Source organism: Heptranchias perlo, chromosome 13, assembly GCF_035084215.1.
Source record: "Heptranchias perlo isolate sHepPer1 chromosome 13, sHepPer1.hap1, whole genome shotgun sequence".
NCBI lineage: Eukaryota > Metazoa > Chordata > Chondrichthyes > Hexanchiformes > Hexanchidae > Heptranchias > Heptranchias perlo.
In genome coordinates, this window is record NC_090337.1 from 59,678,376 (window position 1) to 59,703,468 (window position 25,093).

General features: G+C 44.6%; 1 protein-coding gene across 14 annotated transcripts in view; it reads right to left on the bottom strand.

The window, feature by feature from the left end:
* kif1aa (kinesin family member 1Aa) overlaps window positions 1-25,093 on the bottom strand; it is a 342,099-nt gene that overhangs the window by 96,780 nt on the left and 220,226 nt on the right. For 7 of the 14 annotated variants that reach the window (XM_067994795.1, XM_067994796.1, XM_067994794.1 and 4 more), the window contains 4 exons: window positions 24,551-24,659; window positions 24,273-24,339; window positions 22,560-22,644; window positions 19,847-19,952 (listed from right to left, as the gene is read on the bottom strand). In XM_067994795.1, the coding sequence (XP_067850896.1) occupies window positions 19,847-19,952; window positions 22,560-22,644; window positions 24,273-24,339; window positions 24,551-24,659 (367 nt within the window). Of the gene's footprint in view, window positions 1-8,934; window positions 8,959-14,756; window positions 14,784-19,846; window positions 19,953-22,559; window positions 22,645-24,272; window positions 24,340-24,550; window positions 24,660-25,093 lie in introns of all 14 variants that reach the window. The other 7 variants (XM_067994792.1, XM_067994785.1, XM_067994783.1 and 4 more) reach the window with 2 other exon arrangements.

Here is a 25,093-nt window from a genome sequence, read left to right on the forward strand (position 1 = left end):
GATAACTGTGAGATATGGTGTGATAACTCTGAGAGATGGTGTGATAACTCTGAGAGATGGTGTGATTACTGTGAAAGGTGCTGTGATAACTCTGGGAGATGGTGTGTTAATGGAGAGATGTTGGGAGAGAAATTTGGAGGCTGCAGCAAAAGATGAGGTCCGTGAAGCCCTGGATATTGGACCTCGGACCTTGTTAGAGTGAAGACGGTGCTGTGGGTGTAGGCCACGCAGGTAAGTGCTTCAAGTTCAGGTAAGTGATTGGTGATCAGGGGACGGAGAGATCGATGGTCAGGGGGTGAAGGGAAGTCAGTGGTCGGGGGCGGGGAGATTGGTGGGGGGGAAAGGGAGATTGAGGTTGAGGGAAGGAGATAGTGGTTGTGGGGGAGATTGGGATTGGGATGAGATTGGAGGTCGTGGAGTGAGATTGGGGGTTGGGGGAGTTTGGGGGTTGAGGGAGGGTGATTGGGAGCCGGGGAGGGAGATTGGGGGTCGGGGAGGGAGATGGGGGTTGGGGAGGGAGATTGGGGGTGGGGGAAGATTGGGGGTCGGGGAAGGAGATTTGGGGTCGGGAGAGATTGGGGACTGGGGGAAGATTGGGGGTTGGGGAAGATTGGAGGTTGGGAAGGGAGATTGAGGGTCAGGGACATTCAAGGTCAGGGAGGGAGATTGGGGTTCGTTGAAAGGAGTTTGGTGGAATGATAACTGATATGATGTGTTAACTGAGAGATGTGAGATAACTTAGAGATGGACCGATAACTGAGTCACTATCACTTGATCCCTGCTGGATAGGGCAGGCAACTTCTGCTCAGGCTAGCATGTGAGAAACGGGCAATTAGGTGATGTAAATCATGGGCCACTAACATCAGGAAACCAGAGGAGAATAAACAAAAACTCACTTCTGTAAACTCAAACTGTCTCGTGCAAGGAAACAGACTTAAGCCCCAAAAACATTGGCTGCATCAAGAGTAAAAATCTCCCTGGAGCTCCAGTGCCCAGAGTAATAAAAGAACAATCCCGTTGTTCCCCACAACCATAATAATCAACCCCGTTATTTGTAGAGAAAGCAAGAAACAATTTGACGACAATTACAACACATCATTTTTTATAAACTATAAGTGTATTCTTCTTCTGAATTAATTTCAATGCTGGAGTTTTATAAAGTAATTTGTCACTGGACAAATTCTCAGTGAAAGACAAGGAACGCCAGCCAACCAATGAAGAACACAACACAACACAACACGTCAAGGACACAACATGTGAAGAACAGATCATAACACAGCATGTGAAGAACACATGTGATGAACAGACTATAACACAGCATGTGAAGAACACAACACAACACGTGAAGAACAGATAATAACATATGAAGAATGCAACACGTGAATAGAATCATAAAATGATACAGTATAGGCCATTCGGCCCATCATGCCTGTACCGGCTCTTTGGTAGAACTATCTAATTAGTGCCACTCCCCAGCTCTTTCCCCACTGCCATGTAAATTTTTTCCCTTCAAGTATTTATCCAATTCCTTTTTGAAAGTTATTATTGAATCTGCTTCCACCACCTTTTCTGGCAGTTCATTCCAGATCACAACTCGGTGCATAAATTTTTTCCCCCTCATGTCGCCTCTGGTTCTTTTGCCGATCACCTTAAATCTGTGTCCTCTGATTACTGACCCTTCTGCCACTGGAAACAGTTTCTCCTTATTTACTCTAACAAAAACCTGCATGATTTTGAACACTCTATCAAGTCTCCTCTTAACCTTCTCTGCTCTAAGGAGAACAATCCCAGCTTCTCCAGTCTATCCACGTAACTGAAGTCCCTCATCCCTGGTACCATTCTAGTAAATCTCTTCTGCACCCTCTCTAAGGCCTTGATAGCCTTCCTAAAGTGTGGTGCCCAGAATTGAACACAATATTCCAGCTGAGGCCTAACCAGTGTTTTATAAAGGTTTAGCATAACTTCCTTGCTTTTGTACTCTATGCTTCTATTTATAAAGTCAAGAATCCCATATACCTTTTTAACAGCCTTCTCAACTTGTCCTGCCACCTTCAAAGATTTGTGTACATACACCCCCAGGTCTCTCTGTTCTTGCACCCCCTTTAAAATTGTACCATTTCGTTTATATTGCCTCTCCTCATTCATCCCACCAAAATGTATCGCTTCACACTTCTCTGCATTAAATTTCATCTGCCATGTGTCTGCCCATTTCACCATGTCTATGTCCTCCTGAAGTCTGTTACTATCCTCCTCATTGTTTACTACATTTCTGAGTTTCGTGTTATCTGCAAACTTTGAAATTATGCCCTTTATACTCAAGTCCACATCATTAATAAATATCAAAAAAAGCAGTGGTCCTAATACTGACCCCTGGGGAACACCACTGTAAACTTCCCCTGAGTCTGAAAAACAACCGTTCACCACTACTCTCTGCCTTCTGTCCCTTAGCCAATTTTGTATCCACACTGCCACTATCCCTTTAATCCAATGGGCTTTAATTTTGCTATCAAGTCCAACATAGCCTAATGAAGAGTATAACATATGAACAAGACACTAAATATGAAGAACATAAAGTGTGAAGAACACAAGATATGTAGAATGCACAAGAAACATCCCACAGCATGGGACGAAGACACAGAGACAGCAAAACACTGAGGGTTCACTTCAGTTCCATACTTATTACCATCTTTCAGATAGGTAATATGATATTCGAGGTATTTGTTTTTGTTTTCAGGGGGGATTTCCTGTGTTTCGATTGGATTCAGAGCAGGTGGGTAGTCTGCTTCACACAAACCTCCACCACTGACACTTGTCTCTAGCCAGCCAACAGAGCACAAGCCTGCAGGGAGGTGAACTATCAGGATTGGGTGTCTAAAATGACAGGCTGGGTGTAGAGTCGAGTTCAATTTACTGAACTCGGTATAGACTAGGCTTGTATTCCCTTGAGTATAGAAGATTAAGGGGTGATCTAATTGAGGTGTTTAAGATGATTAAAGGATTTGATAGGGTAGATAGAAACTATTACTCTGGTGGGAGAGTCAAGAGCAAGGGGGCATAAAATTAGAGCTGGACCATTCAGGAGTGATGTCAGGAAGCACTTCTTCACACAAAGGGTAGTGGAAATTTGGAACTGTCTCCCCCAAAAGCTGTTGAGGCTGGTGGGGGTCACTTGAAAATTTCAAAACTGAGATTGATAGATTTTTGTTAGGTAAGGGTATTAAGGGTTATGGAACCAAGGCGGGTAAATGGACTTGAGATACGGATCAGCCATGATCTAATTGAATGGCGGAACAGGCTTGAGGTGCTGGATGGCCTAATCCTGTTCCTATGTTCCTAACTGAGAATGTCTTTTTTGGGAGGTGGGGAGCCAAGGCCATTCCTAAAATCCAGTGACACACATACATGGACCACTCAAGGGCTTTGTGCTATATATAGAGCAGAGCTGCCCCCACTTTTACAGGTGCTATAATTGCTGACACTCAAACACCCTGAATCACCAGTGGACCCCTGGAGCTCAGCGACCCTGCTATGGGAGCACATCAAACACAGCAGGCAGGAATCCAACTCATGAGACATTCTGAGCCTCCCGTCAAGGAGATGCCAGTGATTTCTGTGCATTTAGATGATGACGGGATATCAGGAATTATTGCTGGAAATTAAAAAGCAGGGAACGGCGGTAATACACAGTGGGTGGGTCAGCATCAGAAAGAGGAGGCAAGGTTTGGGGTAGGACGCTCCGAGCCAGCCCCCTGTATTACTGACTGTATCTCTACTGACGTTAATCCAGCTCCCTCACACTGTCGGGATCAGTAACTCACCCTGATTATACTGTCGCTGCTCATGATTACACAGAAGTGCTGAATAATGGGGAAGAACAGAGCCAAAGGATGTAATGATAATTCTTAGTAACTACTTGACCTATGCCCATATTCAATTACTCCAGCAGCGGTCAGTTCAGGAAGGGGCAGGTTGTGCCTTCATGCCACTTATGTTGGTTTCTTGACTGAGGGGGTTGGCCAGAAACCCAGGGAAAAAAACTCAAACATTGATTCGGGGGGGGGGGGGGGGGGGGGTGCAGGATAGATGGAGGGGGGGGGAGAGGGGCATGTGCTGAACTGAAAAGTGACTGGTATTACAAAGACAACAGACTTGATACTATGATGGCTTATGAAAAAATGTCATCTTCGTCACCTCTAACTTTTGGGTTAGCACAAATATCATTTTACAAGCTCTCTGTAATACACGGCTCAGGAATACTTCCTCCTGTTGTACCACATGCGGTTCTTGGTGAATTTTAACTTTATTGAAATAAAACTAAGATTTTGGGACCAAGTGCAGACTTTATGGATAGTTTCCTCAGCCAGTCACAATCCTGCTTTATGGTTAATGCCAAATGGACGCACGTTCTTGAAGTAACCATGGTGATGGGAGAGGGAACCTACACTAAGAGGCAATAATGGCAAATAAAACTCCAGCATCTCACCCCTGAGTATTACTGTATAATAAACCACTTGAGATGTTGGTCTTGAGGCAATGATTTCAGACCAGAAGTGGACAACCATTTACTGACATCCTTATATTGACCATATGACAAACACAACTCAACGTGTAAGGTTAGTGCTGTGGTCACTTAGAATTAAACGTTGTTTGATTTTCCTCCCTCACTGAACTCCTGTTACATTTCGTCTCTGCCAGTGCGGAGAGGAGGGCTGGCGAGTCCAAGGATTCCTCTGTGACCGCAGCCTCTGGTGGTACTGGGGCCTGGGGTGAAAGAAAGAGACACAACACCACAACAGGAAGTTCTGTATCCCAAAATGCAATTCACATTGCCCGTAATTCTGAAACTGGTTCTTCTCTCTTTGGGGGTCCCCTCCCCACTCCACGCTGTCCATGACTGAGGTGGCGAACAAGTTCCCTTCTCCAAGGCCAAGATTTTACAGCCAGCCACAAAGTGGGTGGGAGAGAAATCAGCTTGACTCTTACTCTGTCTTCCCTTCCTCATCCATGGCAAAACCTTGTGCCTGTATCTAAGGCACCTCCTCCCCTGACAGTTGCTGGGTTCAGGCTGCGAACTCAACTTGTGGATCAATTACACATGGCATCTTACCACACTGTGCCACAGTGAGTTACTGGCACCCTAGTACTATGCCCATCAGAAACTGAAGCCCTTTCCACCTAGCCAATTGATAGTCTCCAACTGGATTCATGTGCCTGCTCCTGACTTTTATTCACCAGCATAAAAAAAACTGACCACACACCCCACTATAGGGGTAGCACTGTCCACAATTGACTGACCCCTTGTGTCAATTTTCTGTTTCTAATCAGCTCCAAGTTGTACAGAATAATTTTGTGCTGCCAAAAATGTATTTTTTTAAGGGGTTTTGTGCTGAAAGGTGAAGGATATTAGACCTGAGAAAAAAATTCCAGTTTTTGCACCAAGCACCAACATCCAGCACTCCCAGGTCAGGTACAGCATGGATTAAATACAGAGTAAAGCTCCCTCTACACTGTCCCATCTAACACTCCCAGGTCAGGTACAGCATGGATTAAATACAGAGTAAAGCTCCTTCTACACTGTCCCATCTAACACTCCCAGGTCAGGTGCTGCACAGGTTAGATACAGAGTAAATCTCCCTCTACACTGCCCATTATTTGGACAGTGCTACACTGTCCCCCTCAATACTCTCTTCCAGCATCACTTTACCTTTGATCCTTAGACAACTCCCTGACTTCCTGTTGTGATGTTATGAATGGAGCACTTAAGTGTGCCCTGCCACTTCTGTTTTCTTAAACAAGTAAAACAGGTCACTCTGACTGCCATCTAAGCCATTCCTTATTTTTTCTTAAACATAACAACTAACAAGAATGCTGTTAATAAGATTGTTAACAGATCGCTGTTTGGGAGCGTGCAAATCTTTCCAGTTTGGTGGCCTGCAAGATGCCTGAACTTGGAAAAGCCAACATTTGTACACATAACGGTCCTGGGTACGATCTGCTCCATCCTTCGTATATCTCCTGCAGTGCACAGTTCTCCGATTCCCAAGCCAGGCGCCTGTCACGACTAGCCCAATATTGGACTGAATGCACTAGTCAAACTCTAAGCATGCTCGATTGTTCAGGCTTGACCATGGCAGACCCCACAGGTATAAAGGTACAGTATTGCTTTTAAAGGCCTGTGTGCGGGCTCATCATAATTAGTCAGTGTCCTGTCCCCACTGGATCGTAAATGTCCACCTCCCTCCAATTAATACCGTAATCAAACTTAGAACTCTTGAGGAGAGGGGCTCCTGGTTTTAAGATTCTGTTTTCTTGCTTCTTCCAATCCTCATAATGTCCCACTCCCTATTTAGGATAGTCCTAGGACCCAAACCTCTCCATGGTCACCATCAAAGCTGCTCTGTATTAGTGGTAAGGAAGCATGTTTATGGAGCGCAGATGATTCCCTCTCTCCCCCTTCCTCCAAAGTGCTCCCTATCTAACAACTCTGAACTGTAAATTCTGGCCAAACTCTTAAGAAGCTTCTCAGTTGCATATCTTTTAACTTCCCTTTACAAACATGTTCCTCCCAATGTGTCCCATGATTGCAAAGTTCTTGAATCCACTTCGAGTCAACCTGTAGGCTTTTGACCCAAAAGCCCGGTCTACAGCAGTAACCAGTGTAGCTGGACTGTGAGGTATTCCATATTGTAATCTATGGTGGACCACTAACTGGCTTATAGTTTTGAAGGGAAGAGAGAGAGGCAGGGAAAGAAGAAAAAAGGGAGACGGGAGGATGAGAGAGATAGAGAAGAGAGAGGGGAGGGGGAAAGAGGGGGAGGGGAAGGGGGAAAAAGACAGGCAGAGGAAGTGAGGGAGAGGAAGGGGAATGGAGGGGGATGATGAATGTCAGGGAAGTGAAAGGAAGAGAGGGTAGAGGGAAAGAAAGAGGGTGAGGGAGGGCAGCAAGAAGAGTGAAAGAGAAATCTTAAGAAAGCCTTGCATTTATGTAGTGCCTCATCCTAAAGCAGACTGGGCAGTAGTCTGGCGGAGCGGATCGCCCGCCCGTTGTAGAACATGCCCGACTTTTGTCCCATCGATTACCGCCCAGGCAGTGAAGGTGAAAAAAATGACCCCTACAGTGGCTGTTGCTATGTAGACGAACCCAAACTGAACACCTCATAGTCAGGTGCTGAAACACTGCGGGCATGGACTGGTAGTAAATTGTCTGTTTGCTCCCTCAGGCTGGGAGTTAGTGTGTACGGTGATGAAAGGGAGGAGCTCAACAGAGGAAGAAATTACCTTTTTGACTTGGATTCTTTTATTTGCTGATAATATTAGGGGTAATTCCACGATCCAGTGCTCCTGTGGGGAGTTGCACCTGAAGGGAGGGTGGATCGGAGATAGGGTGACAACATGGTTGCCCCAATTTCCCAAACCGCGCTCGCTTTGAGTGTGATTCCCTGCTAAAAGTGTGGGCTGGTGGAATCAGCCCTTTTATCTTCTCCCCTATACCCAGTCTTTTGCTACAAAGCCCAGCCCAGCCTGACACTGCTGACAAGTCCTGAAACAAACCAGGCTTCGCAACAAACTTGCTGTGTTTCAGCACCCCACCTGAAACGTTAATCTGTCTCACACGGTGCTCAACCTGCTGTGTATTTCCAGAGCATTGTTTTTTTTTGTTTCAGAGGGCTGATTCCACGCTGTCAGCACAGACAGTGCTGCTGGAGTCAGCAATCATCTGGCCACTAAAATTAACGGAGAGAAAATCACAAGCAGCGCTTCTGCTGTTTCCCCACCACCCACTCCCTGCAAGCTCTGACCCTTCTCCCAGGGTCCAGATTCCAGTATTCAGGGCACCCCCAATAATTCCTGAATCAACTGCACTTCAATTATTCTCTCCATCTCTGGCCTCCTACACAAGTCCAACCAAGCTCAATGAAGAGTGTCTCACCTTTCTCCTGGGCACCCTGCAGTACTTTGGGTGGGACATTGACTTTAGCAGTTTGAGACCTCATCTGTCTGCCAGTTCCTCCCATTCACACTCCTCCTCATTCTTTTCCATTTTGGAGCTGTTTATACTCCCCCTGTTTATACTCCCCCTGTTTATACTCCCTCTCTTCATCTGCCTGAAATGACCTTTAGAAATCGAGCAGCCATTTCAAATCCGTTTCCAGGCTATTTAACCCCAGCGCTGCCTCTTCTTTTAAGAGTAATTAGCCCACCTGAACTCTTTTATAACCTTCTTGTTGTAAAATTCATAGCACAGAAGGAGGCCATTTGGTCCATCTCCATCTGAGCCAGTGCTAGCTCTTCGACTAGATCTATCTACTCCAAGGCAACCAACTCATTGGTTGTTCTCCCCACCCCTTTTTTCAGTTTGATCAGTCCTGTAAAGAGACTCTCCCCCACCCCCTCCAATAATCCCAGTTCTGATGAAGGATTCCAGCGCTAACCTGTCTTTCCTCTTTTCGAATGCAGACAGACCCGCGAGGGCCGTCTTTATGAATGCGGGCCAGTGGAGGGAAGGCTCACTCACTGAGAATTCGTGACTTTATGCCTGTTTCGGCAGAAAAGCCACTGGCAGCGCAGAATCACTGTGCATTTCCCTTCTTCCCCCCACCCCCCGCCCCCCGTTGTTCATTTCCAGCATTTGCAACTTTTTTGTTTTATTTCTGATATTTTCTTCTGCTGGGTTTAAATTTCGAAAAGGATTGAAAAGGCTTTGGTTGCAGGCCGATAAGAAGGAATACTGTTTCTTTGAACAAAGGAAATATCACAATCTTGCAATAACGACATTGTAAAAGGAGCACAGATATCATCGGAGGGAACAGCAAGTTAACAGGCACAGGACACCGACAGGGGAGTAAATAAAACCAAAACAAGTGATACCAGTGAGTGAAACAAAAGGACGGGACACAAACTGGAGAGAGAGTGAAAGAAAAGTTCACTGTGTACCTATTGTCATTTCCGTGTGTTATGCTTTTAGTGAAGACAACCCAGAGACAAACACAAAAGGGGAAAAAAAAGAAAAAAATGTCAGAAGTTTAGTTCTCAAGATGTTAGATGCCATGTCAGTGATGCCGGCCTGAGCGACAGAGGGGGGCGGGGGGGGGGGTGAAGGAAGGGAGGGATGGGATTGGGGGCAAAATAAGAGCCTCCGCCCTCCACCACAGCCCAGAGTACAGACTGCCAACGAGCATTAGCGTGCAGTTTCCTCCGAGAGGAATAGAATATTCTGCAAAGACCTGGATTGCGAATTAGTTGGGGCTTGGGACATGCTGTGGGCTGGATGGCTGTGTCACCAGATACAATTGTGGAGGAAGCATGGTGACTGTATTTTGTCTGTAAATGCATCGCAATCTCTTTCAATCTCTGCTGATGGGAACAGTCCAACTCTGATGGTGATTTAATCCACCAGGCCATCCCTGGTTGCATAGTGAGTCACCATTACACGCTACGGTTAACCAGTGAGTAATCCTAACCCTGGTGAAAAAAACAGCGACTCGATACAGTTACACAATGAGTAACCATTGCTTTGCTGAATATACAGCAAATCTACAGCTACACAGTGAGTAACCCTTACCTTGCTGAGTAAACAGGAATTCTGTACAGTTACACAGTGAGTAACCCTTACCCTGCTGAGTAAACAGGAATTCTGTACAGTTACACAGTGAGTAACCCTTACCCTGCTGAGTAAACAGGAATTCTGTACAGTTACACAGTGAGTAACCCTTACCCTGCTGAGTAAACAGGAATTCTGTACAGTTACACAGTGAGTAACCCTTACCCTGCTGAGTAAACAGGAATTCTGTACAGTTACACAGTGAGTAACCCTTACCCTGCTGAGTAAACAGGAATTCTGTACAGTTACACAGTGAGTAACCCTTACCCTGCTGAGTAAACAGGAATTCTGTACAGTTACACAGTGAGTAACCCTTACCCTGCTGAGTAAACAGGAATTCTGTACAGTTACACAGTGAGTAACCCTTACCCTGCTGAGTAAACAGGAATTCTGTACAGTTACACAGTGAGTAACCCTTACCTTGCCGAGTAAACAAGAATTCTGTACAGTTACACAGTGAGTAACCCTTACCCTGTTGAATAAACAGGAATGCTGTATATTTACACAGTAAGAAACCTCACCTTGCTGACTATTCCAGTTATCAGGAATTGAAATTAGGAGGAAAGGTTCACAAAATTGGTTTTGATTTCTTGACAAAACAATGAACTTTCAAGATACCTAAGTGAAGTTTTCCAGATTGCGAAGTGGTGCAGGGTATTGTTCCCTATAAGCAAAAGATTTCAAATACCAGGACACAGAAGCTAAAATCAGGAGTAGGAAGGGAAGTCATCTTCAATGATTTTACACAAAAATTAATAGAGTTGACGAACATTTGGAATATCATTGAAGCAAACAGCATCAGTGGGTTCAATAGGCAGCTACAGGTGTATTTCAGGAGAGAAAGATTGACAGGTGTGGCAAGCTATGATCTTGGAAAAATTGACAGGCTTGTTGGATCTAATGGTCATTTTCTGTTTTTAAAACTCTTACATTCTGAACAGCAACACCATGCACAGTAAGTAACCCTTTCCCAGCTGAATAAATAGAGGCTCCAAACAGTTACAATGAGCAAATCCCTACTCAGCTGAATAAACACTGACTTCATACAGATATAGTGAGAAACCCTTACATTCTGAACAGGAATGTATACAGTAAGTAACCCTCACCTTGTAGAACAAACAGAAACTCCGCAGTTACAATAATAACCCTTACTCTGATGAATTAACAGGAACTCCGTACAGATAGTGAGAAACCCTTACCCTGCTGGATAAACACTGACTCTGTACAGATACAGTGAGAAATCCTTACCCTGCTGGATAAACACTGACTCCGTACAGATACAGTGAGAAATCCTTACCCTGCTGGATAAACACTGTCTCCGTACAGATACAGTGAGAAATCCTTACCCTGCTGGATAAACACTGACTCTGTACAGATACAGTGAGAAATCCTTACCCTGCTGGATAAACACTGTCTCCGTACAGATACAGTGAGAAATCCTTACCCTGCTGGATAAACACTGTCTCTGTACAGATACAGTGAGAAATCCTTACCCTGCTGGATAAACACTGACTCCGTACAGATACAGTGAGAAATCCTTACCCTGCTGGATAAACACTGACTCCGTACAGATACAGTGAGAAATCCTTACCCTGCTGGATAAACACTGTCTCCGTACAGATACAGTGAGAAATCCTTACCCTGCTGGATAAACACTGTCTCCGTACAGATACAGTGAGAAATCCTTACCCTGCTGGATAAACACTGACTCCGTACAGATACAGTGAGAAATCCTTACCCTGCTGGATAAACACTGTCTCCGTACAGATACAGTGAGAAATCCTTACCCTCCTGGATAAACACTGTCTCCGTAAAGATACAGTGAGAAATCCTTACCCTGCTGGATAAACACTGACTCCGTACAGATACAGTGAGAAATCCTTACCCTCCTGGATAAACACTGTCTCTGTACAGATACAGTGAGAAATCCTTACCCTCCTGGATAAACACTGTCTCTGTACAGATACAGTGAGAAATCCTTACCCTGCTGGATAAACACTGTCTCTGTACAGATACAGTGAGAAATCCTTACCCTCCTGGATAAACACTGACTCCGTACAGATACAGTGAGAAATCCTTACATTCTGAACAGTATTTATGTATACAGTAAGTAACCCTTACCTTGTTGAACAAACAGATACTCCACAGTTACAATAATAACCCTTACCCTGCTGAATTAACAGGAACTCTGTACAAATACAGTGAGAAACCCTTACCCAGCTGGATAAACAGTAACTCCATACAATTACATTGTGAGTAACCCGTAACGTGTTGGGATGCCAATGTGAAACCATTAACCTGCTGAATAAAGAATGACTCCATACAGTTACACAGTCAGCAACTTTTGCCCTGTTGAATAAACGGTGATTCATTACAGTTACACAGTGAGTAACCCTATCCTTAATGAATAGCCGTTCAATATTCACACTAACCATTAACCTGCTGAATAAACAGGAACTCCATACAGCTAGACTGAGTGACCCTTACATTGCTGAATAAATGGGAACTCCATAGTGCTGTACTAGGACTAACCCTTACCCTGTTGAATAAATAGGAACTCCATACAGTTACACAGTGAATAACCCTTACTCTGCTGAATAAAAAGGAAATCCATACAGTTACACAGTGAATAACCCATACCCTTCTGAATAGGAACATAGGACCAGGAGTTGGCCATTCAGCCCCTCGAGCATGTTTCACCATTTAATGAGATCATGACTGATCTGTATTCTAACTCCATTTACCTGCCTTGGCTCTATATCCCTTAAAATCTTTGACTTGCAAAAATCTATCGATCTCAGATTTAAAATGATTAATTGAGCTAGAACCTACTGCTTTTTGTGGGAGAGTGTTCCACACTTTTACCACCCTTTGTGTGAAGATATGTATCCTAACTTCTCTCCTGAATGGCCTGGCTCTGATGTTAAGGTTATGTCTCCTTGTCCTAGACTCTGCCACAAGAGTGTAAAAAGTTTCTCTCTATCTACCCTATCAATTCCTTTCAAAATCCTAGAAATCTCAATCAAATCACCCCTTACCCATCTATATTCCAGTGAATACAAGCCTAGTTTATGTAATCTCTCCTCATAATCGAACCCTTGGAGCCCTGATAACATTCTGGTGAATCTGCACTGCACTCCTTCCAAGACCAATATATCCTTTCCAAGGTGCGGCGCCCAGAACTGTACACAGTACTCCAGATGTGGTCTAACCAGGGCTTTGTATAGCTGTAGCAAAACATCCTCCTCTTTATATTCTAGCCCTCTAGTTATAAAGGCTAATGTTTCATTAGCCTTTTTGATTATTTTTTGGACCTGACCATTACATTTTAATTATCTGTGTACATGGACCCCTAAATCTCTTTGGACTTCCACTGTTCCTAGCTTTTCACCATTTAAAAAATACTCGGATCTATCCTTTTTTGGTCCAAAACGGATGACCTCACACTTACCTGTGTTGAAATCCATCTGCCACAGTTTTGCCCACTCACTTAATCTATCACTGTCTCTTTTTATGCTCCCATCTACACTACTTACAATCCCACCAATCTTTGTGTCATCAGCAAACTTGGATATATGGCTCTCTATTGTGTTATCTAAGTCATTAATAAATATAGTGAATAGTCGAGGCCCCAGCACAGATCCTTGTGGGACACCACTAGTCACTTCCTTCCAATTCGAGTACATACCCATTATCCCTACTCTCTGTCTTCTACCGCCTAACCAATCCAGATCAATAATTTGCCTTCAACTGCATGAGCTTTAATTTTAGCTAACAGTCTCTTATGTGGAACCTTATCGAGTGCTTTCTGGAAGTCCATATAAACTACATCCACAGACATTCCCGTCTACTACTTTAGTTATTACCTCAAAAATTCAATTAGGTTCGTTCGGCATGACCTACCCTTTACAAATCCACGTTGGTTCTCTCTCTAATCAGCTCAAATTTCGTTCCAATAACTTCCCCACAACAAATGTTAGTCTAACTGGTCTATAATTTCCTGGTTTCTCTCTCTCGCCTTTCTTAAAAAATGGAGTTACATTTGCAACTTTCCAATCTAAAGGGACAATTCCTGAATCGAGAGAGCTTTGGAAGATTATGGCTAAAGCGTCTGCAATTTCTTCACCTACTTCCTTTAAAACCCTGGGGTGGAAACTATCAGGTCCTGGGGATTTGTCAGCCTTTGGTGCCATGATTTTTTCGAATACTGTTTTCTTGCTTACATTAACTTTAGCGAGTTCCAGTCCTTGATTCATTATTAGTTTTTCTGGAATGTCAGGTATATTATCCTCTTCCTCTATTGTGAAGACTGACATAAAGTAATTATTCAACAAGTCTGCCATTTCAGGAACTTCATACCGTTACAAAAGGGGGAAAAGTGTGCTTTATTTGGACCCCACAACCAAAGTAATCAAGCAGTGTTTGGGGTGTCAGTCAACAAATGATCAGATTCAGCTTAGAGATTGTCCATTATGTGTGACCTCTAAGGGATTAATATGTTGATTTGGACTCTCTACCTCACACCCAACTGATCTGTAAGGCAACCATGATTGCCCAGGCCTTTCCTTATTGCTGTTCAAATCTCCACTGCCTCAAATGTATTGTTGGATGAGGGTCTTTGACCGGCCCACGAGCAATAGTAACAACATCTCACAGCTTGTGCTCAAGTTAACCCATTTTATAGGCAGGCCAAATTCCTTGCAACACCATACGGCCTTCAACACAGCACATCAGATTCCAGCTTTCCACACCATGATAGACTGAGGTCTATCACAACTGAAAGGACTGACACACGCACTGATCTCCCACGTTGCCCTGCAAAAAAAAAACTTAACGGAATGAAGTAGCAGCGATAAAGCTCCCCCTGACCTTCCCCCAGTGCTTAGTGATATGTCAGCCCATAAATCACAGCCATCTCAAGCGTTACATGCAGCCTTTGGCGTCCTTAGAGCTAATGGAATCGGGCTTCAAACCGAATCAAACTGGCAATGCCTGGCAGGTCTTTGCAGAATGTGGTGAAAAGAGGAAAAGTGAAAGGAAACAAACAGTCCAAATAAATGAAGATTAAATCAAGAAAACCAAAGGTTTCGATGGGATTTCGATGCCTGAAAGCTGTAGAGAAATAAATATTTTAAGGATTTAAAACAAAAAATACCTAGGCATATCCGAATCAAGAAATTGCCTGCAAAAACACAAGAACAATACCTTGTTAGTAGACTCAATAAAGTATCGGAGGTGACGGTAACATCTTAAAGCAAAGCACATATGGAGGCTTCGGGCCTTCAGCACACCCTGGGCACAATGACACAGCAAAGCTATGTTCTAGGAGATAGAAGGTCACTAAGATTCATTAAGCAGCTTTGTTTGGGACCATCTGACGTAACAATTAAAGCTCCTTGCCTTTTTTTTAAACAATGTTTCGATTTTCAGTCAGATTATGAATTCATGGCCACTGGAGCACTCAAGAATGTGCAGGTGAGGAGTAAATGCATTATGCCTTTCTTTCCAGCATGACTGCAGATCTCACCCTCAAGCACAGAATCTGGCAGCTGATGATTCTCTAGTAAAAAAAGAAATCTGCACTGCCTGTTTAAGCCAGATCAGGGACTGTAGCGTTGTAGCTGGATCACAAAGTTTAGATATGCATAACACTGGGTTAATCCAAAGCTGAACAGAAGGTAGGATAGGACGGGGCAGAAAGCGTGATTAGGGGCTTGAGTATGATTGTTGTGCTGCTGATGAAGATCTTAACAACTGATTTCTGCATTTCACAAGACACAGAAGTAATGGAGTTTTATTTTAGCAATCAGATTTATGGACGCTGAAGATCGTCCCTCTTGGCATTTTACTTTGGTTTTAAAAAATCCTGGATACATTATTCAAAACTGGACTGGCACCCAGCTGATCTGCGAAGTTACAGACTGGGGAAAACAAATATTGTGCCTGACCAATCACATCCAAGCTTCTGTTTTGCTTAGGCAGCCATTTTCTTGGATACAACGCTGGCTGGTATTTGCTTATCACTGCCGGCAAGCAGTGTGGTCAGATAATGAAATCGCCTGCCTGATAATCTTCTCTACTTGTCCTGGGCAGAATATTTTCCCAAGCATCCAAGCTAATCTGGGAGGGGCCTACTTACAGATGCTTCTGCCATTCTGAGGTGTTTAGTGACCTTCTATGTCTGTGGCAGGAACAACGTCCAGAGGTTGCACATAACAGGGATGAAGCAGGAGGGGACTTCGACAATTCACTTTTTAGAGCGTTAGCACATTCACTGCAGCGGCTGGAATGAAAAAAACAATCACATGTAGCATCCACACTCTCTCACACATACATACAAACACCCTCTCATCTTCACACTCACACACTCTCTTACACTCATGTTCTCTTATGTTCATGCACAATCTCACACACACAGGTTCACTCATTCACACACACTCTATCACACATAAACACACATCTGGTCATATTCATTCACACACACTCATACATACACACACTCATTCAACTCATACACACACTTACCCTTACACAAACCAATCAATCAAGTTTCTAATTGTGTAGAGTTATCCTTTTTTAAAAGCCTCACCCTTGTCACATGTATAAGAAAGGGTTAGGAGACCAGATAGTTTAATTACCTTTAGAAAGTGCTCTGCAATACCGTTCAATTGGTACTATATCACGCTGCCCAAACTCCAATTTTCCCAAGTTTATTTCTCCCCATTTCCCTGGTCTTATTGATCCCAGGTCTCTACTGCTGTTCTAACAAACTGTCCTACCCAGCCCCAGAGTGTGAAAGGACAGTGTCTGACCCACTGTACCACCCAGCCCCAGAGTGTGAAAGGACAGTGTCTGACCCACTGTACCACCCAGCCCCAGAGTGTGAAAGGACAGTGTCTGACCCACTGTACCACCCAGCCCCAGAGTGTGAAAGGACAGTGTCTGACGCACTGTACCACCCAGCCCCAGAGTGTGAAAGGACAGTGTCTGACCCACTGTACCACCCAGTCCCAGAGTGTGAGAGGACAGTGTCTGACCCACTGTACCACCCAGTCCCAGAGTGTGAAAGGACAGTGTCTGACCCACTGTACCACCCAGTCCCAGAGTGTGAAAGGACAGTGTCTGACCCACTGTACCACCCAGTCCCAGAGTGTGAAAGGACAGTGTCTGACCCACTGTACCACCCAGTCCCAGAGTGTGAGAGGACAGTGTCTGACCCACTGTACCACCCAGTCCCAGAGTGTGAAAGGACAGTGTCTGACCCACTGTACCACCCAGTCCCAGAGTGTGAGAGGACAGTGTCTGACCCACTATACCACCCAGTCCCAGAGTGTGAGAGGACAGTGTCTGACCCACTGTACCACCCAGTCCCAGAGTGTGAAAGGACAGTGTCTGACCCACTGTACCACCCAGTCCCAGAGTGTGAAAGGACAGTGTCTAAAACACAGCATCATCCAATCCTACTGATATTAATTTGCTTGCAGAATATTGCAGTTTTTGCCATTTTGGATTCTGTGCTCTAAGTATCGAGGTGGTGTTCACAGCACAGCTCTCCTTTAAACTGGGAGCCAAACAGTCTAAGGTTCTATCCATAACTCATCATATTTACAATGCACCAAGTACAGGGAAGGGGTAGTAATGCACCATGAAATCTTCAATACATCTAGAAATAATGACCAATTTTCAAAAATTCTTCAAGTACATTAGCGGAAGAGGAAAGAGAGAAAACCAAATGATACCTTTGCAAAAAAAATAACACTTACAAATAGTCTCTTAGTGATCCTGGAAACTCCACAAAACCAATGGAATGATCTAGATGCTCCCTACTGAGCCTGACTGTAATGCCCTAGAGCTTTATGGGATATCTCTCATCTAGTGGCTAGTTATTGCTCTGAACGGCAGTGTGGCTTTCCTACATTGCACTGCACTGATGAACAGCCCATGCTGCCTCTCAAGCTATGAAAAGGACAATGTCCAGTCACTGGGGCTGTGAAAGGAGATTCAAATCTCAGGGGGCACAAGTTAAAAATTAGCATGTTAGGAGCGAGAAGGGGGGAACTTTTTCGCCCAAAGGGTAACTGAGTTGTGGAACAAGTTACCAGGGAAGGACACTGAAGGGGGTGGTATAAATGGGGTCAAGAAACAATTACATATGAAGAGAGGAGATTGGAGGATATGATGAGACAGTGAAATCAGTCTCTCAAGAAGCAGTGGGCCTGTTGGACCTTGAGGCCTTTGCCTGTTCCTAAAGAGGTCAAGAGATGACACAAATGTCAAGATGGAGGTTTTTGTTTAATTCGCATTTAGTTTCCCACTATAAGGCACGAGCACTCTGCAGTCTCCACAGTTTTCTGTGTCAATACTGCTCCATACTCAACTGTAGGGAGGAGGCTGGTTTTCAAAGAAGCATGAAAGGAATCCCAGAATCCATCCTGTGCTTGTGTCTATAATGGAGTCTGACAGCTGTTGGACCCTTGGACCTGAAATTCATCACAGCGTCCAAATGAGAGCAGATATTTAAATCTTCACGTAGCACCACATATAAAATGAGTTGTTTCAGAGATGACACACAGAGGGCTAACTGCCACCTCGTAAGCAATGCCAATGTGTGCGAGAGATTACAAGCCGCGTGGTTGAGTCACTAGAAGAGGAGATGTGTCTACACCCGGGTGGGGGGGAGGAGTGGCGGGGCTGCACCTCATGTTTTATGAAGAACTGGCCCCATCTCAACTGATGCATGTTCTGCAAAGCCTGTTAACTTGATCAACTGGATTAACCCAAGAATAGGATCAGACCAACTTTCATATACATAGAAATATGTACAAAATACACGTACAAACTTGCATCGAGTATACGGAGATACTCCTGGGTTTTAACTCATGAGGTATCTGTAACATGGGTGTACCTTATACACTGGTGTTACCTATTGCTGGATTTTAGAATACTCCGAGACAATAGTTAGACAGATGTAGATCTTGGTATCAGGTCCCTGTTTTTCCCCAGAGTTTACGTCTCTGGGTTTTCCTCTATGGTGGTGGTGGTAGGGGAGAATACTTTCCCTGTACTGTTGACAAGATGGATGGGGTTTATTGTTCCTTCTGCTTCCCTCCACCTCGTGTGTGTGCCCCTGGCCCTCAATCCCCTCCAGCACGAACAGTAAAAAAGCGCCACTGCTTTTTAAATCTTCACAAAACGAAGAACAACTCAACCCAATTTTGCAAAGGGAAGAGAATACTGAGTAATTGTGAATCCACTCTGTGCAGAATGAAAGACACCTTGCGATTAAACTGTAACCCAATAAATGCGCTCAGGTAAACTCATAAAACAATGGAAGCGCAGTTAAGCCATAAAGCAGTATCATTTTGGGTTAAATTATTGTTTGAACTCTTTTCAAAGTGCTAATTATTTTATGTATTAAGTAACAAGGAACTTAAATGGTTTTATACTCTCACAGTTTTTTGCTGTGTATGGGGTGTCTGCATGCGATTGTGGAGTTGTATTCATACAAGGGCATTACGCTCTGTGTGGTATCAGGATTCCCTGTCCCATCACTCTCAGGTCAGGAACAGAATGGGTTACGTACAAAGCTTGACTCTATATCTAACCCATGCTGTACCCAACCTGGGAGTGTTTGATGGGGCAGTGTAGAGGGAGTTTTATTCTGTATTTTATCTGTGTTGTACCTGGTCTGGGGGTATTTAACAGGGTAGTGTTAGAGGGAGATTTACTCTGTATCTAACCTGTGGTGCACTTGACCCGGGAGTATTTACTGGGACAGTGTAGAGGGAGCTTTAACCAGTATCTAATCTATCTTGTACCTGATCTGGGTGTGTTTGATGAGGCACTGTAGAGGGAACTATTCTCTGTATCTAACCTGTAGGGCACTTGAACTGGGAATGCTTGACGCAGCAGTGTAGAGAAAGTTTTACTCTACATCTAACCAAATGCTGTACCTCAGAGAGGCATTCATAGTTCTGAAGGGTTTTGATAAGTTAAAGAAGGAAAAACTACACCAGGAGCAGCTGATGGTTTGACCAGCCCTGCGCTCCTGAATAAACAAGAGAGGGGAGCAGGAGCAGGAGAAAGGAAGCAACAAGTGAGAGTACTGGGAATCTAATAGAAGAGAAGAGAGATCTGGAAATCATTTGAGAGCGATAAAGAAAACTACTACGCAGTTTGCAGTGGGATAAATCTAGGCAGTGCGCACGAATGACTCTCCTGCTGAACGCCTAGAGTCTAACCTACCGATCCTCCAGAGATGGGTGCACAAACCCCGCAGTTAGAATATTCAGGGACAGGATGTTGGGATCGATGACGGAATCATCCGACTCTGGTGTGTTCCGGATCCGACCTACGGACAGAGACAATACGAGACTGGTTACTGAGGCCAGTGTTAACACAACCCAACCCCTTATCTGGTCTTCCCCGCAGGTCTGTCACTTCTGCATGACCTCAATCGAACTGTGGAACTTTCTGCCCGCATGCTGTGAATTTACAAACTTGCACTACGGTGGGGTTTATGTATGTCTCTCCCCTTTATAATTATATTTTTCATTAAATGTATTTCCGCAATGTGGGAAGCCCAATTGTCTCGGTAGGTCATCTACTCCACTCCACTCACTTCCCAGGTGTTATCTTGGCTCAGTAGTAGCACCCTCGCCTCTAAGTCAAGCTCCACTCCAGAGACTTGAGGAACATAATCTAGGCTAACACTCCCAGTGCAGTACTGAGGGAGTGCTCAGGTGGACGTAAAAGATCCCACGGCACTATTCGAAGAAGAGTAGGGGAGTTCTCCCCAGTGTCCTGGCCAATATTTATCCTCAGCCAACATCATTAAAACAGATTATCTGGTCATTATCTCATTGCTGTTTGTGGGAGCTTGCTGTGTGTAAATTGGCTGTTTACTATGTTCCTCAAGTCTCTGGAGTGGAGCTTGACTTAGAGGCGAGGGTGCTACTACTGAGCCAAGATAACACCTGGGAAGTGAGTGGAGTGGAGTAGATTACCTACCGAGACAATTGGGCTTCCTACACTGCGGAAATACATTTAATGAAAAATATAATTATAAAGGGGAGAGACATACATAAACCCCACCGTAGTGCAAGTTTGTAAATTCACAGCATGCGGGCAGAAAGTTCCACAGCTCGATTGAGGTCATGCAGAAGTGACAGACCTGCGGGGAAGACCAGATAAATTAAAACAGTGACTACACTTCCAAAAGTAATTAATTGGCTGTAAAGCACTTTAGGACATCCTGAGGTCATGAAAGGTGCTATATAAATGCAGGTTCTTTCCTTCTTTCCTGCAGCCGATCCCCTCTATGGTATTAGGTGTCTCTGTAACAACACAAGCATGAACTCCCTATGAACTCAGGAAGTGGTGGGCGATGCTTCACACTATGTTCACATGCTGCATATTAAGGTAGACCTTAATGTTCTTGGGAGTTCTTGATAAACCGATTTAACTTATCCGACCTGCACTTCAAGGTTAAGGAATCAGGATTACAAGTATAACGTATTTTTAACTGTACAAGTTCTGCTTTGGGGACGTAGTCTCCATACAGGAGGCTATGGAATGTATGACCAGAATTAGTGATTGAAACAGAGACCATGTCAACATTTAAGAATAGGTTAGATAGGTGGTTAAAGGAAAAGGGGATGAAAGGTTATGGGAGCAGGAGGGACACTTGGTATTGAGACTACTGCTCGTGTGGTGGATAAACACCAACAGAGACCGGTTGGGCCATGCAGCCTGTTTCCGTTTTGTAATTTCTAATTAATTATCCATGAAAAAATCCTGTGATACCGTAAGCAGGCTCTAGAGAACCGCCTTGTTAGATTAATCAGTCTAGACATTCTGGCCCGTATCGAGCTCGGAAATGGCCTAATCTGAGTGGTGGGGGTGGGACAGAATGAATTTGGGGAGAATTTTTGCTAGGTTTGCTAGGACTCTTTCTGGCTTTGTTCTGAAATGTTGGTTGTGGGGCACTGGTTTCTTCCACCCAATCCTTTATTGCGATGTCAGAGTTGGAGGTGGGACTGGTGGGTTGGTGGCCTCCACCAGACATCTGGTCCATTTCCACTCAGTGTGCAGCCAATGGCAATCATTAAGCCCAGCTACCCACCTTCTCACCATAACCCTCGGACCCACCCTCTCATTAGGTGGCATACTTGCCGCGCATGTGCTGTAAGTGGGGTCCATGTGCCGTTTCTCAATGGCTATTGATCGATTACCATTAGGAAAATGGCAAATGACCAATGGAGCAGCTTAGAGGAGTAATTTTAAAAAATCTTTGGGCATTTTAGCCAGACCACTCCCCTCTCAACAGAGCAGCAAGATGCCACCCCAGAATTCTGGTACTGCCATGGGCAGATGGTCAGAAAGTGATGTAATCGCTATGGGCGGCCACCCATTTAAGCAAATGACCCCCGTGATGAGTCATTGACTGCTGGCGAGCGGAAGCCCTGTCCCGTCGCATTTCCGGTGGTGCACCTGTCCAGTTGGAATTTCTAGGCTATAATATCCAATCTTCATATTCACATCCCTCCATGGCCTCACCCCATCCTATCTCTGTAACCTCCTTCTGCCCTACAACCCTCTGAGAACTCTGCGTTTCTCCAACTCTGGCCTCTTGTCCATCCCCTCCTTCCTTTGCCTCATCATTGACGTCTAGGCCCTGAACTCTGGAATTCCCTGCCTAATCCTCTCCGCCTCTCCATCTTCTTTAAGACGCTCCTTAAAACCTACCTCTTCACCTGTCCTAATGTCTCCTTCTTTGGCTTGGTGTCATTTTTTGACTCATTACCCTCCTGTGAAGCGCCTTGGGATGTTTTCCTACGTTAAAGGCGCTATATAAATGCAAGTTGTTATTGGCAATGAGATGACGTGATTTTCACAGGGTTCCTGTTAGTTCAGAGGATTGCGGGATATGACACCAGTTGCTTTTCCCCATACTTACCAACAACCAGTTCTCGCACTTCCTTCCAGCGTATATCACTTCCTGTCTCATGTACTATGGTAACCGTAATCCGCCTCTGGATTCCCTATCGACAGCAGAGGATAAAGAACAATGTTAGTCACTAGTGTCACTTAATGGCAATCATACTCTCTCACAAGCTGAAACCCTACCAGGCCTGGGAAAGCGATCAGAGAAATTTCCCGACATGGGTGAGGGGGGGTCCAGGTATAAAAATTCAAGTTGTCATTGAATGATACAGCAGAGAAGGAGGCCATTCGGTCCATCGTGCCTGAGCCGTCGTTGTAGTGACCGTCATAAAGTCCATCTCCTTCAAGATACTACAGTTGCCACATCTGTGATGAGCTGATCAGTATAAAGGGAGTTTAATCTCAGGTTTGGACAACTTAAGGTTGTTTTCATCGCAAAGTGATGCAATGATATTTTTTATGATGTGTATGATGTTGATAAACACTTGTATTGTACACCTCCCCCCCCTTAAAACATGTTGGGGTAGCTTATCAATCCACCTGACGGGAGTGCATCTCAGGAACTTGAATATGGCAGTCAGCGCCTGTATTCGCAATATGTGATCCCATTGGGCAAAGCTCTGTACTGGGAGTTCTAATTTGTAAAATTTAGCCCTCTTTAGGTCGGAACGCTTGGAAATATGGTCCTCAGTTGTATCTGTGAAACTACCAAAGTTCATCAGTTCCTACTGTTCAAATGGGGTTATCGACTGGTCCTTATAGATGTGCTGCTCCTCCCCCCAATACTATCACTAATTTGCTACATTGCACGATCAAATTTGTTCAATGGATTTCCTCTCAAACAATTCATAATGCTGTTGCCCTCACTGCCCACAGCACAGGCTGATACATCACTGGACCAAATCCATGTTCCACCTTTCATTCCTCCTACATTACTGTTCATTGATACTCCGTGTGTACTTTACATCGTTTTGTAACTGCACAACATACTGCACTTGGAAGGGGGTCATTGATAGCAGCAGGGGTAAAGCAACCGTGGATCTGTCTCATTTGAGGGAGGGGAAGCTTGATGATTTTAACTAACCAGCACCCTTCCCTCCACCACCTGCCCCCCACCCCCACCCCCAGTTCAGTGAGGATGCAGGATGGTGTATTTGGAGCTTAGATGGAACAAGAGAGGAGTGCTCAGAATAATGACCATAGTAAGACTGATAAGATAGATAAAGGAAAGACCTGGCAGGCTAGGAAGGAGAGAGAGAGGTTGGAGACTAAAGGTCAGAAAAGGATTGCTTATCCGACAACTTTTCTCATATCCTGTCCAGGAATGTGAGAGGAACTAAGATAGCTAGAAAATACGGGAGCGGCATTCAGACCTTGGATGGTGTCACGTTTCAGGACTTTCACGCAAAAGACACGCTATCCAGTTCAGATCACATTGTTACATTCCCGGCTAAAGTTACTGTATAATTAGATGCTGAGCAGTACAGACACACTCCCGAAGATAAGGCGCTCAGACCACTTACAGGAGTGGCCAGCACCGCTGTACCTGAGAGAATATGTAAGACAGATGCAAAACATTGGACAGTTGGACTTGAGCTTTATAGCGAATTAAGGGTTGTTGAAGGGATGTCGTGTGAAAGAGCAAATCAAGCTTTTCAGAGGCAGCTTTGGCAGTGGTGGAGATGTGAGAGCTCCAACCCATTTGAGACTGGTTACACAGCCGTACCTGGTGCAATAGGAAAGTTCCATGACATGGCATGCCACCTCTGTGGTCAACAACTGCAGGGATATACCTGTGAAAGGAAAAGAGAGATGGTCACTTCATGTACCAATAGTCCTAGTGCCGTCCAGTCTGATGCTTACTCAGGTCAAACACACATTAAAGGAAACATGCAGCCTTGTAAGACATGTATGATAAGTGGCTTTTACTGTCTGAACTTGGGCCCAGCATGGGCTGGTCTTTGAGGACTTTCAGGTTATGTTGCAATGGCTGACAGTACTTACTCTCCAGTAGCCTCCAGCTCACAGATCTCGAAGAAGACCAGCAGGTCATACTTGCCCTGGCATTGTCCGGCGGTGGGTCGGCTCATGGTGTTTAACTTGGTAGCTGGTACTGTAAATACAATAAACCATTAGTCAAGACACTGAAAACAGCACACAGTGTGAATCCAAAACTTGCAATCGGTTCTACCATCAGCTTCCAGCTTTTTCTGTTCCAAAACCTGGTGCTCCATCAAGTGGCAAAGCTGACATCAAAAATATGAACTGAACTGAACTTTATTTTTCTAAAATCCAATTTGTGTCAGATTCAAATCCATCATTATGCAAAAATTACTTTTCAAAATGTGACTGAGAACAGGGCACAGCTGAAGGAAAGAACACAGCTAAAGGAGCGGAGCACACCTGAAGGAATAGGGCACACCTGAAGGAACAGAGCACACCTGAAGGAATGGGGCGCACCTGAAGGAACAGAGCACACCTGAAGGAACAGAGCACACCTGAAGGAACAGAGCACACCTGAAGGAAAGAACACAGCTAAAGGAGTGG